Genomic DNA, 14831 nt, shown 5'->3' with positions numbered 1-14831 from the left:
TGACAATAAGTCAAATCAAATCAAATCTCATAGCTTAGACCAAGATGCAACTCAAAACTCCTTTACTTCTGCAATTCAATGCTCACAGCAACCTAGCCTTGCCTTTTTGTGCTTGCCTTCTCTGTTGGAGGTTAAAGTCTCACCATGGTTCTGTCTAGTAATCAAATAACACTTACAATCTCCTCCTGTATTTGCACAAACTGGCTTGTGCTACAGTCAGAATAAAATGTCCCCATGTCAAATATCCATGTAGAGTCATTAAATGGTCCTCCTTTCAGAGCCTTCCATATCCCACTGTATGGAGGACTTCAAAGTGTGATGCACATGTCAACTGCTCACATTACTAAGGACCTGTTCTATTTCTATATTCCTGACACAGGTTCATCAGAAGTGACCTAATGATCCAGTCACAACAGGGGATGTGACCTTGCAGGCTACTGTGCAACAAAGGCACAGAGAAATTGAGGAAGAATAGATGCAAAAGCAATCTCAAGCAGCTGTTGGATAGCTTCCTAATAAAGCGAGGTCACAGCTGGATCTTCGAGCAAGGAAATGTTCAACTGATTTATGGCAATACCACTGATATTCGACTTTAATTAAAAATAGAAAACATCTGGAAAAATATTTGTAAGACAGATGCTCACATTACAGTTATTCAAATTGAACAGGTTTTATTTAAATTTGACAGTGTACAAAATTATAAAGTTTGCTCTCCGTGAAACCAAATCAGCATATTAAGTTAGTACAAAACTATTAATCTGCTGCTTCAGTGAGAATTGCTAGTGCTGATGAAAGATAAATTAATTTCTATACAACGATTCATCAGCTTAATATACAACTTATTACTGAATAACATATTCCTGATCAGGATCATCAGTACACCTGCAACACTTGAACTGTCACAATTAATGTTAGTTTTCTTGAGCTGGTTGGGTACAGCTTATAGTTCCTGCTTTTGAGCACTGTTGTTTGGCCATGCTGGACTGTTGTTAACCATTTGTGGATGCTAGGTGAAGACAGACCATCTAAACACGCAAGTCCTTCAAGAGCAAACAGTTGAGAAGACCTAGGGGGTGGATGGTATCCTAGGAGCAAAGCAAAAGGCAGAGGACTGTTGAGAAAAACAGACACCACATTTGATTTTTTTTTGTTAGGAAAAGCAAACCTTCACAGAACTGAAATAATCTTTGGTCTCAAATAACATAGCAGCTTATCAGCAAGTTGTGGTTCTTTCTGCACTCCAGATATTGACCAGTTACTTTATATTTCCATTGTACTGTAAAAATAAGTCAAACGTTTGATGCAAGAGAGCCTGAAAAGATATTTTAACTTTCACTAGGAAGGTAAACTCCTGGTACAGCTTCTATCGTCGAGTTTTATGCCTGTTTCTCCATTGGTGTCTATCTTCCTCTTTACGTCGATCTTCTTCTCTTTGTCGTTTATGATCTCTTTCTCTACTTCTGTATCGTGCTCTATCTCCATTACGTTTTTGTCCTTCCTCACCTCTCTGGTCTCTTTCCCTTCGTCTTTCCCAGTCTCGACCTCTCTCCCACTGCCGGCTTTCCCTCGATAGTTCTCTGGAACTTGATCTATCTACTTTGTCTGCTTGTCCCTCGGTGTATAGTTCTGCCTTCAATGCTGGCAGACTGATAGGTTTCCTAAAAGGACGATCTCGCCCACCAAACCGTAGTTGGCCAGATTCTTTTTTACCACCTAATCCCCCTCCAAGTCTCCGTGGGACCCATCCTTTCAAAGTGCGTTCTAATTCAAAATCCACAAATATTTCATTCTGGTCTATCACTAATTTATTGCTGTCCCGATGTGCCTTTAATAATGAACGCTCATCCTTATATTCAATGAAGCCATAGCATTTGGAAAAGCCGGTGACAATATCACGCACAAGTTTCAGTCTGCGGATATCCCCAAATCTAGAAAAAGTGTCTTTGAGCTTCTCCTCAGATGTCTGGGGATTTAGTCTGGCAACAAAGAGTGTCAGGTGGGGGTCTCCTAAAACTCCTTTGTTTGGTCTGTACTTGGCTGCAATTGCCCTAGACACAGCTCGGTCATGGGGTTCCTCGTCAGTGCCATCAATGCTTCCAGCTTTTAATGGGTTGTACTGCTTTGCAATAGGAGTCCAAATGTCATTCATTGTTCTGAAACACAAACAAATGTGAATGAAATCACGAGAAAGCAGAACTTCTTTTACGTGCTCCCTTTATCACAATCTAGTACAGTTGTCATTCTCAATCACAGCTCTTGTACTCAAGATTCAGGTCTGAGAAATCAGGTCTGAATAGAAGCAAACAGCATCAGTGCTGATAGAATAACTGCTTACTGTATTAACCAGTTTACATATCTGAACCTGGATTCAAACACAGTTTAAGTTTCATAGCTGAGGCCAATATTTTTCTCACAAAACCAACATACTGTCTAGTCAGGTCAGTCACTGCAATAAACAATAAAGCAGGAATGTTGGCTATTTTTTCCCACTTCTCCAACTCCAAGGCAATGATCAGTTGCAGCATCCACCGAAACTGGACCAAAGTTCAAAAGCGAGACACCGGTCATCAGCAGTTCAGTTTACTGTAAGCATCGAGGATCCGTTTGAAACGATTGTTTTCCATCGGTTGCTGTGCTTGAAGGGGCTGTTTTTATGAATTCACAATGTGTTGCTGCATATATCATTCACTAAAATAATTGAATGTTTGTGGGGTAGTACATAACAATTACAAACTGATATACTTATCTACAAATTTGGAACTGTCCTGGGAAATAATGCAATAAACTTCAACAATGTTCCACATGGTAGATTAATTAGTCAAGTTAGGTCACTTGGGATTCAGGGTGAGTTTGCCAGTTGGAAACATATTTGGCTTAACAGCAGGAGACAGAGTAATAGTTGTTTTTCAGACTGGAGGCTCGTCACCAATGGCGTTCCACAGAGATTGGTTCTGGGTCCTCTTTTACTTGGCAGTTATATAAATGATTTGGATGGGAATATAGAAGGCATGGTTAGTAAGTTTGCAGACAATATCAAAATTGGTGGCATAGTAGACAGTTAAGAAAGTTTTCTATGATTACAAAGGGTTCTTGATGAAATGGGTCAATGAGGTGAAAAATAGCAAATGGAGTTCATCTGAATAAATGAAAAGTATTGCATTTTGGTGCAACAAACTAAGGTAGGGTTTACACAATTTATGGCAGGGTCTTGGGTAGTTTTGTAGAACAGAGGGAGCTAGGAGTGCAGATACATAATTCTTCAAAGTAGACAGGGTAGTTAAAAAGTATTTGGCACAGTTTGAGAGAAGATTTGTAGCTCGGGTGCTCGTTGTTGTGGTTCTGTTCGCCGAGCTGGGAATTTGTGTTGCAGACGTTTCATCCCCTGTCTAGGTGACATCCTCAGTGCTTGGGAGCCTCCTGTGAAGCGCTTCTGTGATGTTTCCTCCGGAACTGACAACCGGAAGCAACAGATACAAACCACTATAAATGCCGGAGGAAACATCACAGAAGCGCTTCACAGGAGGCTCCCAAGCACTGAGGATGTCACCTGGACAGGGGACGAAACGTCTGCAACACAAATTCCCAGCTCGGCGAACAGAACCACAACAGTATTTGGCACATTTGCCTTCATTGCTCAGGCCTTTGATTAGAGGAGTTGGGGCATCATGTTGAGCATGTACAGGATCCTGAAGAGACCTCTTCTGAAATACTGTATCCAGTTCTGATCACCCACTTATAGGAAGGATATTATCTAGCTGGAGGGGGTTCAAAGAGATTTACCAGGATCTTGCTAGGTATGAAAGGTTTCAGTTATAAAGAAAGGCTGGAATTTTTTCCACTTGAGTGTAGCAGGTTGAGAGACAACCTTATCAAAGTTTATAAAATAGTGACAGCTATAGATAGAGTTAATAGTAGTTGTCTTTTCCCTAGGAATTCAGCATTACATGTCCAAAAGAATGAAGTGAGACTTTTAACTTTACATCTGTATGGATTTGCTTATCTAGACATAACAAGGAGGCAATCGGTGAAACCATCAAGACTACGTATGGGGCACATTTTTAAGGTGAGAGAAGAGAGATTTAAAAAAAAGACAAGGGACAAATTTTTTTTATACAAAGGATGGTTTGCGTGTGGCATGAACTTTCTGAGGAAGTGGTAGATGTGGGTACAACATTTAAAAGCCATTTGGATAAGTAGATGAATTAAAAAGGAGCGATGTGAGTCAGGAGCAGGGAGGTGGGACTAGTTTAGTTTGAGAACATGGTCAGCATTAAGTGGTTGGACCAAAGGGTCTGTTTCTGTGATGTGTGCCTCTATGACTGAAAAATGGAGGTCAGATATTTAAATTCTTTCTGTATTTGTTTTTCCAGATTTGTAGCCAATTTCAGATTACAGTGTAATTTTTACTACAGTTTAAATTTTGATACATGGCATTAGATGGCACTGCAGTTCAATTGACAGCAATATTCATGTAGTCATCCAGTTCCGAAACATAATGGATGCAAAACTCAATGGATAAAGCTCTCACATTTTTCTCCATTTTTTCAAAAATAAGCAATTGGTTAAAATTCTACAGGAAATAATTATTCAAGATTCAGTGGCAGCTGAATTAAGAAATTTGACTGTTTAGCAATGCAACATTATTTCATCTTAATGAGGATTTTTCTTGCTAACTCCTGTTTTCTTCACTTTCTACACCACTATCTTAGAAGTACAGACACACACAGAAGTCTATATCCACAGGCATGAATCATCTAATGGATATTTGTCGTCCAATAGCTTCCCTAGATTTGGTGTTAGCATAAAGTAAACATCACAACTCAGCTTGATCACCAGAGGTGCGAACTTCCAGCTGAAACCAATTAAATGATCGATAATTCTGAGTAATTTCCGCTTTCTAATCTCGTCCATTAAGACTAATTGTAATGTCACCGCTCAAATCAGCGAACTCAGCTTAAAGGCTGATTCAGTATTATAAGAAATATAAAAGTAAAATACTGCGTATGCTTGAAATCTTAAATGAAAAGGTACTAAAAAAAAACTTAGTATGACTGGCGGCAGCTGTGGAGAGAGGAACAGAGTTGAAGCTTCGAGTCCAGCATTATTCTTTTTCAAGTACTGTAGTAACCGTGAGGAGTCTCTTCACTAATTTGGGAGCAATGATCGCACCAGACTGGGCTGTGCAGGAAAATATAAGAGGTAAAAACAATGACTGCAGATGGAAACCAGATTCTGGATCAGTGGTGCTGGAAGAGCACAGCAATTCAGGCAGCATCCGAGGACAGGCAAAATCGACGTTTCGGGCAAAAGCCCTTCATTATTCCTGATGAAGGGCTTTTGCCCGAAACGTCGATTTTGCCTGTCCTCGGATGCTGCCTGAATTGCTGTGCTCTTCCAGCACCACTGATCCAGATCCTGTGCAGGAAAATATAGTCAAGGCACGATTCCTGCTCTCATGAAGAGTCATCTGGACTCGAAACGTTAGCGTGCTCTCCCTTCACGGATGCTATCTGACCCACTATGATCTCCAGCATTTGTTGTTTTCAGGACAGATTCCAGCTCGAGTCACCGGGCCACGGCTGAACCTAAATGTTTCGAGGAAAAAAGGGGGAGAAGCTGTGGGTGAATCCGTTCCCGTTGTCCAAACTCAAACACAGGAGACAACCGGGAGGAAATTTCACATTCAAATCCCAGCCCCTTCACAACAACTTAAACAAATCAAAGAAAGAAACCGACCTGCCGTACCCCACCACGTTAGTGAATCATTATCTCATCACTCCACTGTAGAATAAACCCAATACACCGGTGCCTCCAAGCACTAGCTATTTCCGTTCCTTCCAGCTTAGTGCTCCGGCTTGTTCAGGTTCCGTGTGGCTGCAAATCGAAGTTCCGACTTTTCTCCCCGCCCCCCCCCCCCTTTATCTTGGCCTGGGCTCCCTTGTATCTCCCAGGGAGAATGTCTGATTCTTTCACTGCGAACTCGATCTTTTGAATCGAAAACAAAAAGATAAATTGCTAGAAAATCTCAGCAGATCTGGCAGAATCACGCACACCAGGCCTTGTTATCACATTGACTGCCATTACACACTACCTATTGTCAGCCACTAACAGTCTCCATTAACAGCTATTCACCCTCCCAGCCAGATCATTATCCACTCCTTCATCCGTCCATCTGTTCTTCTCTCTCCTTGAACTCTATATCCCCACCGATCTTTTTCTCCTTACCCCCTCCCCTCCCCTATCTTCTTCATATAAACTGACAATTTCCTAGCTACAATCAGTTCTGATGAAGAGCCACTCCGCCTGAAACGTTAACTTTGATTTTGCTCCACAGATGCTGTTCGACCTGCCAAGCTTTTCCAGCAATTTCTGTCTTTATCCTTATTCTTTTCCTGGCCTTTACATCAAAAAGTGTTGTTGTGAATGAGTTGGCCAACAGGAAGGCAGTGAATTAGGTTGTCAAGATTAGAGTAGTGCTGGAAAAGCACAGCAGGTCAAGCAGCATCCAAGGAGCAGGAAAATCGACATTTCGGGCAAAAGCCCTTCACCAGGAATAGAGACAGGGTGCCTGCAGAGTGGAGAGATAAATGAGAGGGGGTGGGGGTGGGGAGAAAGTAGCATAGAGTACAATAGGTGAATGGGGGTAGGGATGGAGGTGATAGGTCAGAAAGGAGGGTGGAGTGGATAGGTGGAAAGGAAGTTAGGCAGGTAGGACAGGTCATGGGGACGGTGCTGAACTGGAAGGTTGGAGCTGGGGTGAGGTGGGGGAAGGGGAAATGAGGAAACTGGTGAAATCCACATTGATGCCACGGGGTTGAAATATTCCAAGGCGGAAGATGAGGCGTTCTTCCTTCAGGCATCGGGTGGTGAGGGAGCGGCGATGGAGGAGACCTGCATGTCCTCGGCAGAGTGGGAGGGGGTGTTGAAATGTTGGGCCACAGGGCAGTGGGGTTGATTGGGGCGGGTGTCCCAGAGATGTTCCCTAAAGTGCTCTGCTAGGAGGCGTCCAGTCTCCCCAATATAGAGGAGACCGCATCGGGAGCAACGGATGCAATAAATGATATTGGTGGATGTTTTACCTAGTGAATTAGGTTGACCAGGGATTAAGAATCCTGCAGATGTGTATCCTATATGTGTATCATTGTGAGTCATGTTGTCTCCCTTTAAGCTCCCTCATACACTGGATCTTCTGTTCCCTCCCTCCCACAAGTAGAGACACTTTGTAGCCATTTTCTTCTCTGTTGCACTCTCGATTTTCAGCATGGTGAAAGGTGACAGTGGGCATAGCCAGTGGTTTCCAGGGTGTATGTGATGGTAAGTCCCCAACCTATTAGTCCCCTCCCATGAACCCTACAGGCTTCACACCTCCCCATGTTCCTATCCAACCTATTTTCAGGAGCTTCCACTGCCCATCTTTCCCCCTTCCCAGCCATGGGCATATGAAGTAACCATGATCATACACTTTCCCACCCTGTTCCTGACTGGACAAAGCATTTTCCTGTGTAATCCCCTTCCCATCAATGCTTTAGCATATCCCCCCTTAACAGTCATTATCTACTGCTCCCCCTCAGACTGCAGTCCCCAATCTTGAAAAATAACTTGTTGTCTTCTCCTGCTACCCAGCTTTCCCTTAGTTTTTGTGGACAGACATGATGAACTGACCATGGCCCACCTTCTCCAACAACCAAATAGGACAGACATGGATGGGAAGTGTCTAGCTGCCTGACAGATGGCTGTATATCATCCAGACCACATTAGCCTTACTGCCCCAGACTGGCAACTATACAGCTACAGGACTGATCATGACTCACTCCCCAGACTCACTGTCTTTCATTAGGCAAAGGACCCCTGACAGCGAACACCCCAATCGCATGACTGACTGTGGCCAATCTTTTATGGATTTGTGACTGCACTAATTGACACAGCAAGGTATGGAAATCATAGGTAGTGCAAACATACTGATGGGTGCTCAGTGTGAGGCCTTAAGAGAACAATTGAGCAGCCATAAAATGCAGACTGGGGCAATCTATGAGCTGAGTCCCTGTCCATGTTTACAAAGTGTCCTTACAGCAGCCTTTCAGAGCAAGTTGCTAGTAATCCTGAAATGCAGGTCTGTGCTTTTGGAGAATCCTGCAAGCAAATTGGAGAGCTGCCAGGATATTATGAGGCTGGCAAATGCTAGTAAATAATATCTGAGAATGAGGGGTCCGTGTAGCTTGGTGCCTGTGCATTGTGTCCTGAGATGCTGTTTGGTACTACACTACATAGAGGTCCTATGGATCAAATGATGAGATGAATCTACCAGGTTCCCACTCTGATTTCCATGTCAAGCTTTCTCAATGATTAGCTTGTTTGGCATGTTTGGTCAGATTGAAAGCTTAATATTAATGAGGTGAGTTGGGCCATTAATAAGGTTTTTAACCATCAATAATCTCCCTTAATTCCCCACACTGCTCATCAAAAGCATAAAAAGTGGTGAGATTCTCCCAAAGTTGAGGTCAGCCTGGCATCTTGTCCAATCTGTCACAAATCCTCAAAAACCCATGTTGCTTGGACCTCTATTGAGGTCAATAATTGAGCACAATGTTTCAGTTAGGGACCTTTCATCAGGAAATGGAAAATTTTAGGAATGTATTTGGTTTTGAGTTGTATTAATGACAAGAGGAAGATCAGTGATACAGTGGAGAAGGAATTACAGAAATGAAAGTTTGCTGTGGCCAAAGTTAATGAGGATAGGGCAAAAAGTAAACAAATAAACAAAAGCCATACCTGGGACCGTGCTAACTGAAAGCAAAAATAAGAGAAAAACCAAAACTGACAAGTAAAACAATGGGGGCAGAGATTATGGCTTGAAATAGTTGAACTCAGTGCAAAGTCCAGAATATTGTAAAATGTATAATTGAAAAGTGAGATGCTGTTCCTCAATCTTATATTGAGTTTCACTGGTACAGTGTAGCAGACAGAGGACAGAAATGTCAGCATGAGAACAAGGTACAAAATTAAAATGACAGTCACCAGAAGCTCAGGATCAAGCTTCCAGATTGAAAATGGGTGTTCTCCAAAGTAGCTGCGCAATCTGCATTGAATCATTGGTCTTCCCAATGTGGAAATGACCACATTTGAACAGCAAATATAAAATGCATAAATTGCTGATTCACCTGAAAGGAGTGCTCAGGTTCTTCTATGGTGGGGAGTGAGGAGGTAAAAGGGGAGGTAATGTGCACCCTATACTTGCATGGAAAAATGTAATGAAAAAAGGACTGGTTATTGGAGTTGATTGAAGAGTAGATCAAAACTCTGTGCTCACCTAAGTAGGACTTTGTCTCTCTGTCCTTCAAGAGGGACTGAACACAGTTGATCCTACCTCTAGCATTTGTCCTGTATACTTATGCTTCAGTCCACACTGTAACCACACTACCTAAATGCATGGGACAGTGAGGGTGAAGGGACTGGTTTCCTTTTTTAAGCTTAGCACCTGTGAGAGAGACATACAAAATAATAATGGGAGCTAGACTTGGAGAGCTGTAATGTCTGCAGAACTGAAACTTTTCAATGTGACTTGGTTTCAATTTGCTGTCAGACAGGGTGGAATGCAATGCAGCCTCTTAGTGAATGCATTCCATTTTCCGAGCACAATTTCCACCATGATTGCACATTCCACATTTCCTAATGATCTTTCATTCTACAACCCTGGAGATATTCACGACCTCTTCCTCCATGGTGGTGATAATGTGAAGATAAGGAATCTGCCTACAGTCTTTGCACTGTCCAGGCATTGAGAATGTTTGTCTCCTAAGGAAATAAAGAGATAAATGGCATTTCTGTGGTGCTTGCTCCTATATTCATTAAATAACTTAACGTTTACAGGTCCTGAGCCATTCTGAGACTCAGAATGGCCTGTCCAAATCCTTTTCCCATATTTAGGAACAGCATTCATCCTGAGATTTCTCATGTGGTGTATCTGCTGGAGTGAATATCTTGAAGCCTATGCTGAGAATTGAGGCATATGTAACAAGATCAGCCAGGTAGACCTCATAATATATGAGTTCCTTGATTGGAGCCATTTATCTGGTCGAATCAGGGAGTCCTGGCTGGCAGATATAAACAGGAGTGTCAATTCCTATGACTCTGGAGAGAATTGTATAAACCAATAGCCAGTCTTGGCATTGAGCTTGGAAAAATGCTTCCATGGTTAACATCTTATTTGGATAATTTTTTTCATGCATTGCTCAATTGCTTTGGACCTAAACAGACACATTTGGTGCTGTATTAGTTCAAAATAAGCGTAATGGAGTTCCACCAAAAAAAAATAAACAGGAGTGACAGCAGTTCTGTTCACTTTGAGAGCTGCCTTGAAGGAAGCTGGATCAGTGTCAGGAACTCTCCATGTGCAAATAAAGGGTGACTTGGTGAGAAGATACCAGCCTTTGTGGAATTATTTCAGCCAGAACCCCAGTTTGTAAATACCATTTTCTGGCTTCTGTCTGTCAACTAGCCCATCCAGCTTTGCTTAATCTGGATGAGTGGCCTCCTCCAACACTGAAGGAAAAGAAACTTCCTCCTCTCATTTGCAGAATTCAAGAGGACTTTCGGGTCCATATTTGGAATCAGGGGCTGCCCTGTGCCGGTTCCAGGTCTTTCCTTTCTTCAGATATTCCATGAATTTCTGAGTCAAGGTGAAACAGTGAAATGGCAGTCACTCCTCTGGTCTAGTTAAATATGGCCCACATTTGAACAGTCCTGTCTCCAACCTCATCCTTGTAACTGTTAAGTCACTGCCAAACCTATTTCCCAGCTAAATAATAACGCTTCTCTGTGAAAATTGGGATGCTGATCTAACTTCCATTTCTTGCTCTCCTAAGGAAAATCCTGCCTAAAAGTCTCAGCTTTTCTCACCAAAGATGGCTAACTGAATAAGAAACTAAAAACAATCATCTTTTCTGGAAAATGTTTTCCTACAAGAAATAAAATCCTCTAGCAAAGAACTTTATGGGAAGTTAGGGAATTGATTGCTGGGTCCCTTACTGAAATATTTGTATCATTAATAGCCACAGGTGAAGTGTCAAAAGACTGGAAGTTGGCTAACGTGGTGTTACTATTTAAGAAAAATGGTAAGGAAAAGCCAGGGAACTATAAACTGCTGAGCGTGACATCAGAGGTGGGACAAGTTGTTGGAGAGGATACTAAGGGACAGGATTTACATGTATTTGGAAAGGCAAGGACAGATTAGAAGTTGCCAACATGGCTTTGTCTGCGGGAAATCATATCTTACTAAGTTGATTGAGATTTTTGAAGAAGTAACAAAGAAGATTGACGAAGGCAGAGTGGTGCACGGGATCGATTTGGACTTCAGTAAGGCATTCAACAAGGTCCGGATGGTAGACACATTAACAAGGTTAGATCACAGGGAATACAAGGAAAACCGGCTCGAAGGTAGGCGACAGAGGGTGGTGGTGAAGGGGTGCTTTTCAGACTGGAGGCCGAGGCCTAGCGGTGTGCATAAGGATCAGTGCTGTATCCACTGTTTTTTTGTCAATCATTCAAATGATTTAGATGTGAATATAGGAGGTACAGTTAGTAAGGTTGCAGATGACACCAAAATTGGAGGTGTAGTGGACAGTCAAGAAAGTTACCTCAGAGGACAGTGGGACCTTGATCAGATGATCCAGTGGGCTAAGGATTGGCAGATGGAGTTTAATGTAGATAAATGTGAGGTGCTGAATTTTGGAAAGGCAAATCAGGGCAGGACTTAAACGTTTAATGATAAGGTCCTGGGGAGTGTTGCTGAACAGAGACTTTGGAGTGCAGGTTCATATTTTTTTGAAAGTAGAGTTGCAGGTAGACAGGATAGTGAAGAAAGCATTTGGTATGTTTGCCTGTATTTATCAGTAGGTTGAATATAGAAGTTGGCAGGTTATGTTGTGGCTGTATAGGACATTGATTAGGCCACTTTGGAATAATGCATTCAATTTTGGTCTCCCTGCTATAGGAAGGATGTTGTGAAACTTGAAAGGGTTTAGAAAAGATTTACAAGAATGTTGCCAGGGTTGGAGAGGCTAAATAGGCTGGGACTATTTTCACTGGAATGTCAGAGGCTGAATAGCCAAAGTCTTTTCCCCAGGGTAGCAGAGCCCAAAATTAGAGGCAATGGGTTTAAGGTGAGAGGGGAAAGATTCAAAAGGGACCTAAAGGGCAATGTTTTTACATAGAGGGTGGTATTTGTATGGAATGAGCTGCCAGAGAAAGTGGTGGAGGCTGATACAATTACAACATTTAAAAGACATCTGGATGGGGATATGAATAGGAAGAGTTTAGAGGGATATGGGCCAAGTACTGGTAAATGGGAATAGATTAATTTAGGATATCTGATTGACATGGATGAGTTGGACCAAAGAGTTTGTTTCCATGGTGTACAGCTTCATGATTCTATGACTCTAGAGCCAGCAGAAAAACTGGATATGTGTAGGAGAGACTTTAAAACAAATATACAAACAAGGCATAAAGATAAATACATTTGCATTACATTGTTGGTATAATTAATTACATTTAACATGACAAATTTGTTACTTCTTCAATGGAAATCCGGTACTCCCTGATAATGGAGTTTTAATGGATTTTTCCGACTCATTTTTCGAATCTTGAACATTAATGTCAGTCCAAAAGTAAAACAATAAAGAGGAAGCAGCTCTAAGGATGCGAGAACATTGCTCCTTCGGGACAGATGATCCTCTTAAGCGTAACTTTAAATACTTAAATATATTACCACCTTGTAGCTGATAAAATTATATCTTATTCTTCATAATAAAGCTAATGATGTTGCATTTCAATTCTAATTTGAAATGAAAATAAATCCATAATATCAGATTTTATAAATGCCACTACTGATAGCCATGTGATACAATCCTCATATTACTGTACTGTGACAATCCAAAATAAACGTAGTATTTTAACAATTAGCAATCATTCAGGGGGTTCAATCCCATCCAAACTCTCATTGTTCACTCAGCTAAAGAATGAGTATTGGTAGACATTTAATTGTGGTAGCATCTCAATCAAACCTTGTCCTGACTTCACCTAATGCTCACATTAGGTGAATTATGCAAGTTAATTATGGACCACCTGATAATGGAAAGAAAATAGATGACAACACAGATTTGAAAAAATGCATATTAAGGCCGTAATAATGGATAATATATAAGTTACACTGGGGCAAAAGTTAATGTACAATAAGAGACAGGATTTCTACAGAACTGGCTTCCAGATAAATACAAAAATTGTGGGGATTCCAGAGGATATATTGTTATCACAGAGTTATTAGAACTGGAATATGCTGTCAGATGAATAGGTGTCAGCAGAATTAGGGAAGTGCATAAACAAAATTTTAAATTGATGTAGGAAATGATTTGTTATATTACACAGGCTTATTTTACATTATTTTCATGGGCCTGTGCAAGATAGCCCACCAAATGCACATTTGGTATTGCATATAAACACTGAAAAATGGATGCCTGTGTCCAAAGGTCAAAACATGTGGAGGCAGTTCTCTTATTCATGTGAAGCAAATAGATACTCAGCTACTTGGTGGATAACTGGGGAGGTAACAATTGAGATGAACTCACCCCCTGGGTTGCTTTTCCATCAAGCCTCTCTACTGGATTCACGAAAAAGCTACAGGGTGGGGAAGAAAGTAAAGAAAATTTAGGCTGTGGAGAACATATAACTGGAAAAACTGGTGGAACCAGTCTAGCTTTCATGGATTACTTGGGTTGCTTGAGATAGTGAGAACTGCAGATGCTGGAGAGTCAGAGTGGAGCTGGACAAAGGGAGGAGGGAGGGAGGGGTGGAAGGGTTGGAGTTGGTGGGGAAGGTGGGAAAGGGGGAGTCAATGTTCAAAGTCAGAACCTTCCATCAAGACTGTGAGAGGGAAAGGGGGCCTGGAAATAAATAGGGTGGGGGTGGGGGTGGGGGTGGGGCTGGGGGGGGGGGAAGTAGATCGGATGGTGATAGGTGGATGCAGGTAGGAGGTGGCTGTGATTGGTCAGTGGAAAGGATGGAGTGGATAGCTGGGGAGGAAGATGGACAGGTGGGGCTATTATCCCAAGTGTAGACTACAAAAAACCTTCAGCAACTTCAGTTGAAAGTGAGGAAAAAAGTGTTGTTTAAACCTTCAGCAATTTATAAAATGAAATGCAAGTTGTAACACATTAGTCTATATATCACTGAAAGTTCAGTGTGTTGTATTACATGTGCAAAATTAATTACTATTGTTTATAACAATAAAAGCTTTATTTGTCTCTGTTGGATGAATGCTGTTTTTGTCCAAAATATTATGAATGAACAATACTTTAGTACACAGGGTCATTTTTGTTCAGTTACATTATAAATCATACTGTTTGTCACAATTTAAATATATTAAATGCTTATCTGCCTTTTCTGTAACTGTTATGCATTTGATTTAACAGCATTCCATTCAGCTCATTACTACTATATCCTCTGGAAAATCATGGTTTATTACTTAGGTGAAAAACTTGATAATATTGTAATTTTCAATTAACAACACCATACTGAACACAATAACTGAATGATTTGAATGAGCTGTGATCTTAGGTAATTGTGTCCTCAAAATGATGGTAGTGTAATTTGGATGCACTGAAGTTCTGTAATAACTGGCAGAGAGTGTATGGTAAATTACCTTTGCCTGGCTGGATAATATTTAGTACATAAACAGAACTATTTTGCATTAATAATATTTAATCAACAGATATATTAGTGTTGGGTGAGTGAGCCAAATGAATATTGCTTTTGTCAACAATAGGAAACTCATAGCTATA

At 41.3% G+C, this 14831-nt stretch overlaps 1 protein-coding gene across 3 annotated transcripts in view; it reads right to left on the bottom strand.

Moving 5' to 3' along the window:
• Window positions 1-645: 645 nt before the first annotated feature.
• The window catches only part of snrnp35 (small nuclear ribonucleoprotein 35 (U11/U12)), a 22334-nt gene continuing 8148 nt past the window's right edge, over window positions 646-14831 (bottom strand). The window contains exons 2-4 of one of the 3 annotated variants that reach the window (XM_087992003.1): window positions 13620-13668; window positions 1504-2153; window positions 646-1085 (exon numbers count right to left, since the gene is read on the bottom strand). In XM_087992003.1, coding sequence (XP_087848129.1) covers window positions 874-1085; window positions 1504-2153; window positions 13620-13639 — 882 coding nt within the window. In that variant the 5' untranslated portion in view covers window positions 13640-13668 and the 3' untranslated portion in view covers window positions 646-873. Of the gene's footprint in view, window positions 2154-2427; window positions 3354-5736; window positions 5870-13619; window positions 13669-14831 lie in introns of those variants that run through there. The other 2 variants (XM_087992004.1, XM_087992002.1) reach the window with 2 other exon arrangements.

This window comes from Chiloscyllium plagiosum, unplaced genomic scaffold (genome assembly GCF_037043375.1).
Source record: "Chiloscyllium plagiosum isolate Xiang-an unplaced genomic scaffold, Cpla_swu_hap1 HiC_scaffold_11, whole genome shotgun sequence".
Classification (NCBI taxonomy): Eukaryota; Metazoa; Chordata; class Chondrichthyes; order Orectolobiformes; family Hemiscylliidae; genus Chiloscyllium; species Chiloscyllium plagiosum.
The sequence above is the reverse complement of the archived record's forward strand: the minus strand, read 5'-3'. Positions and strand labels throughout refer to the sequence as shown.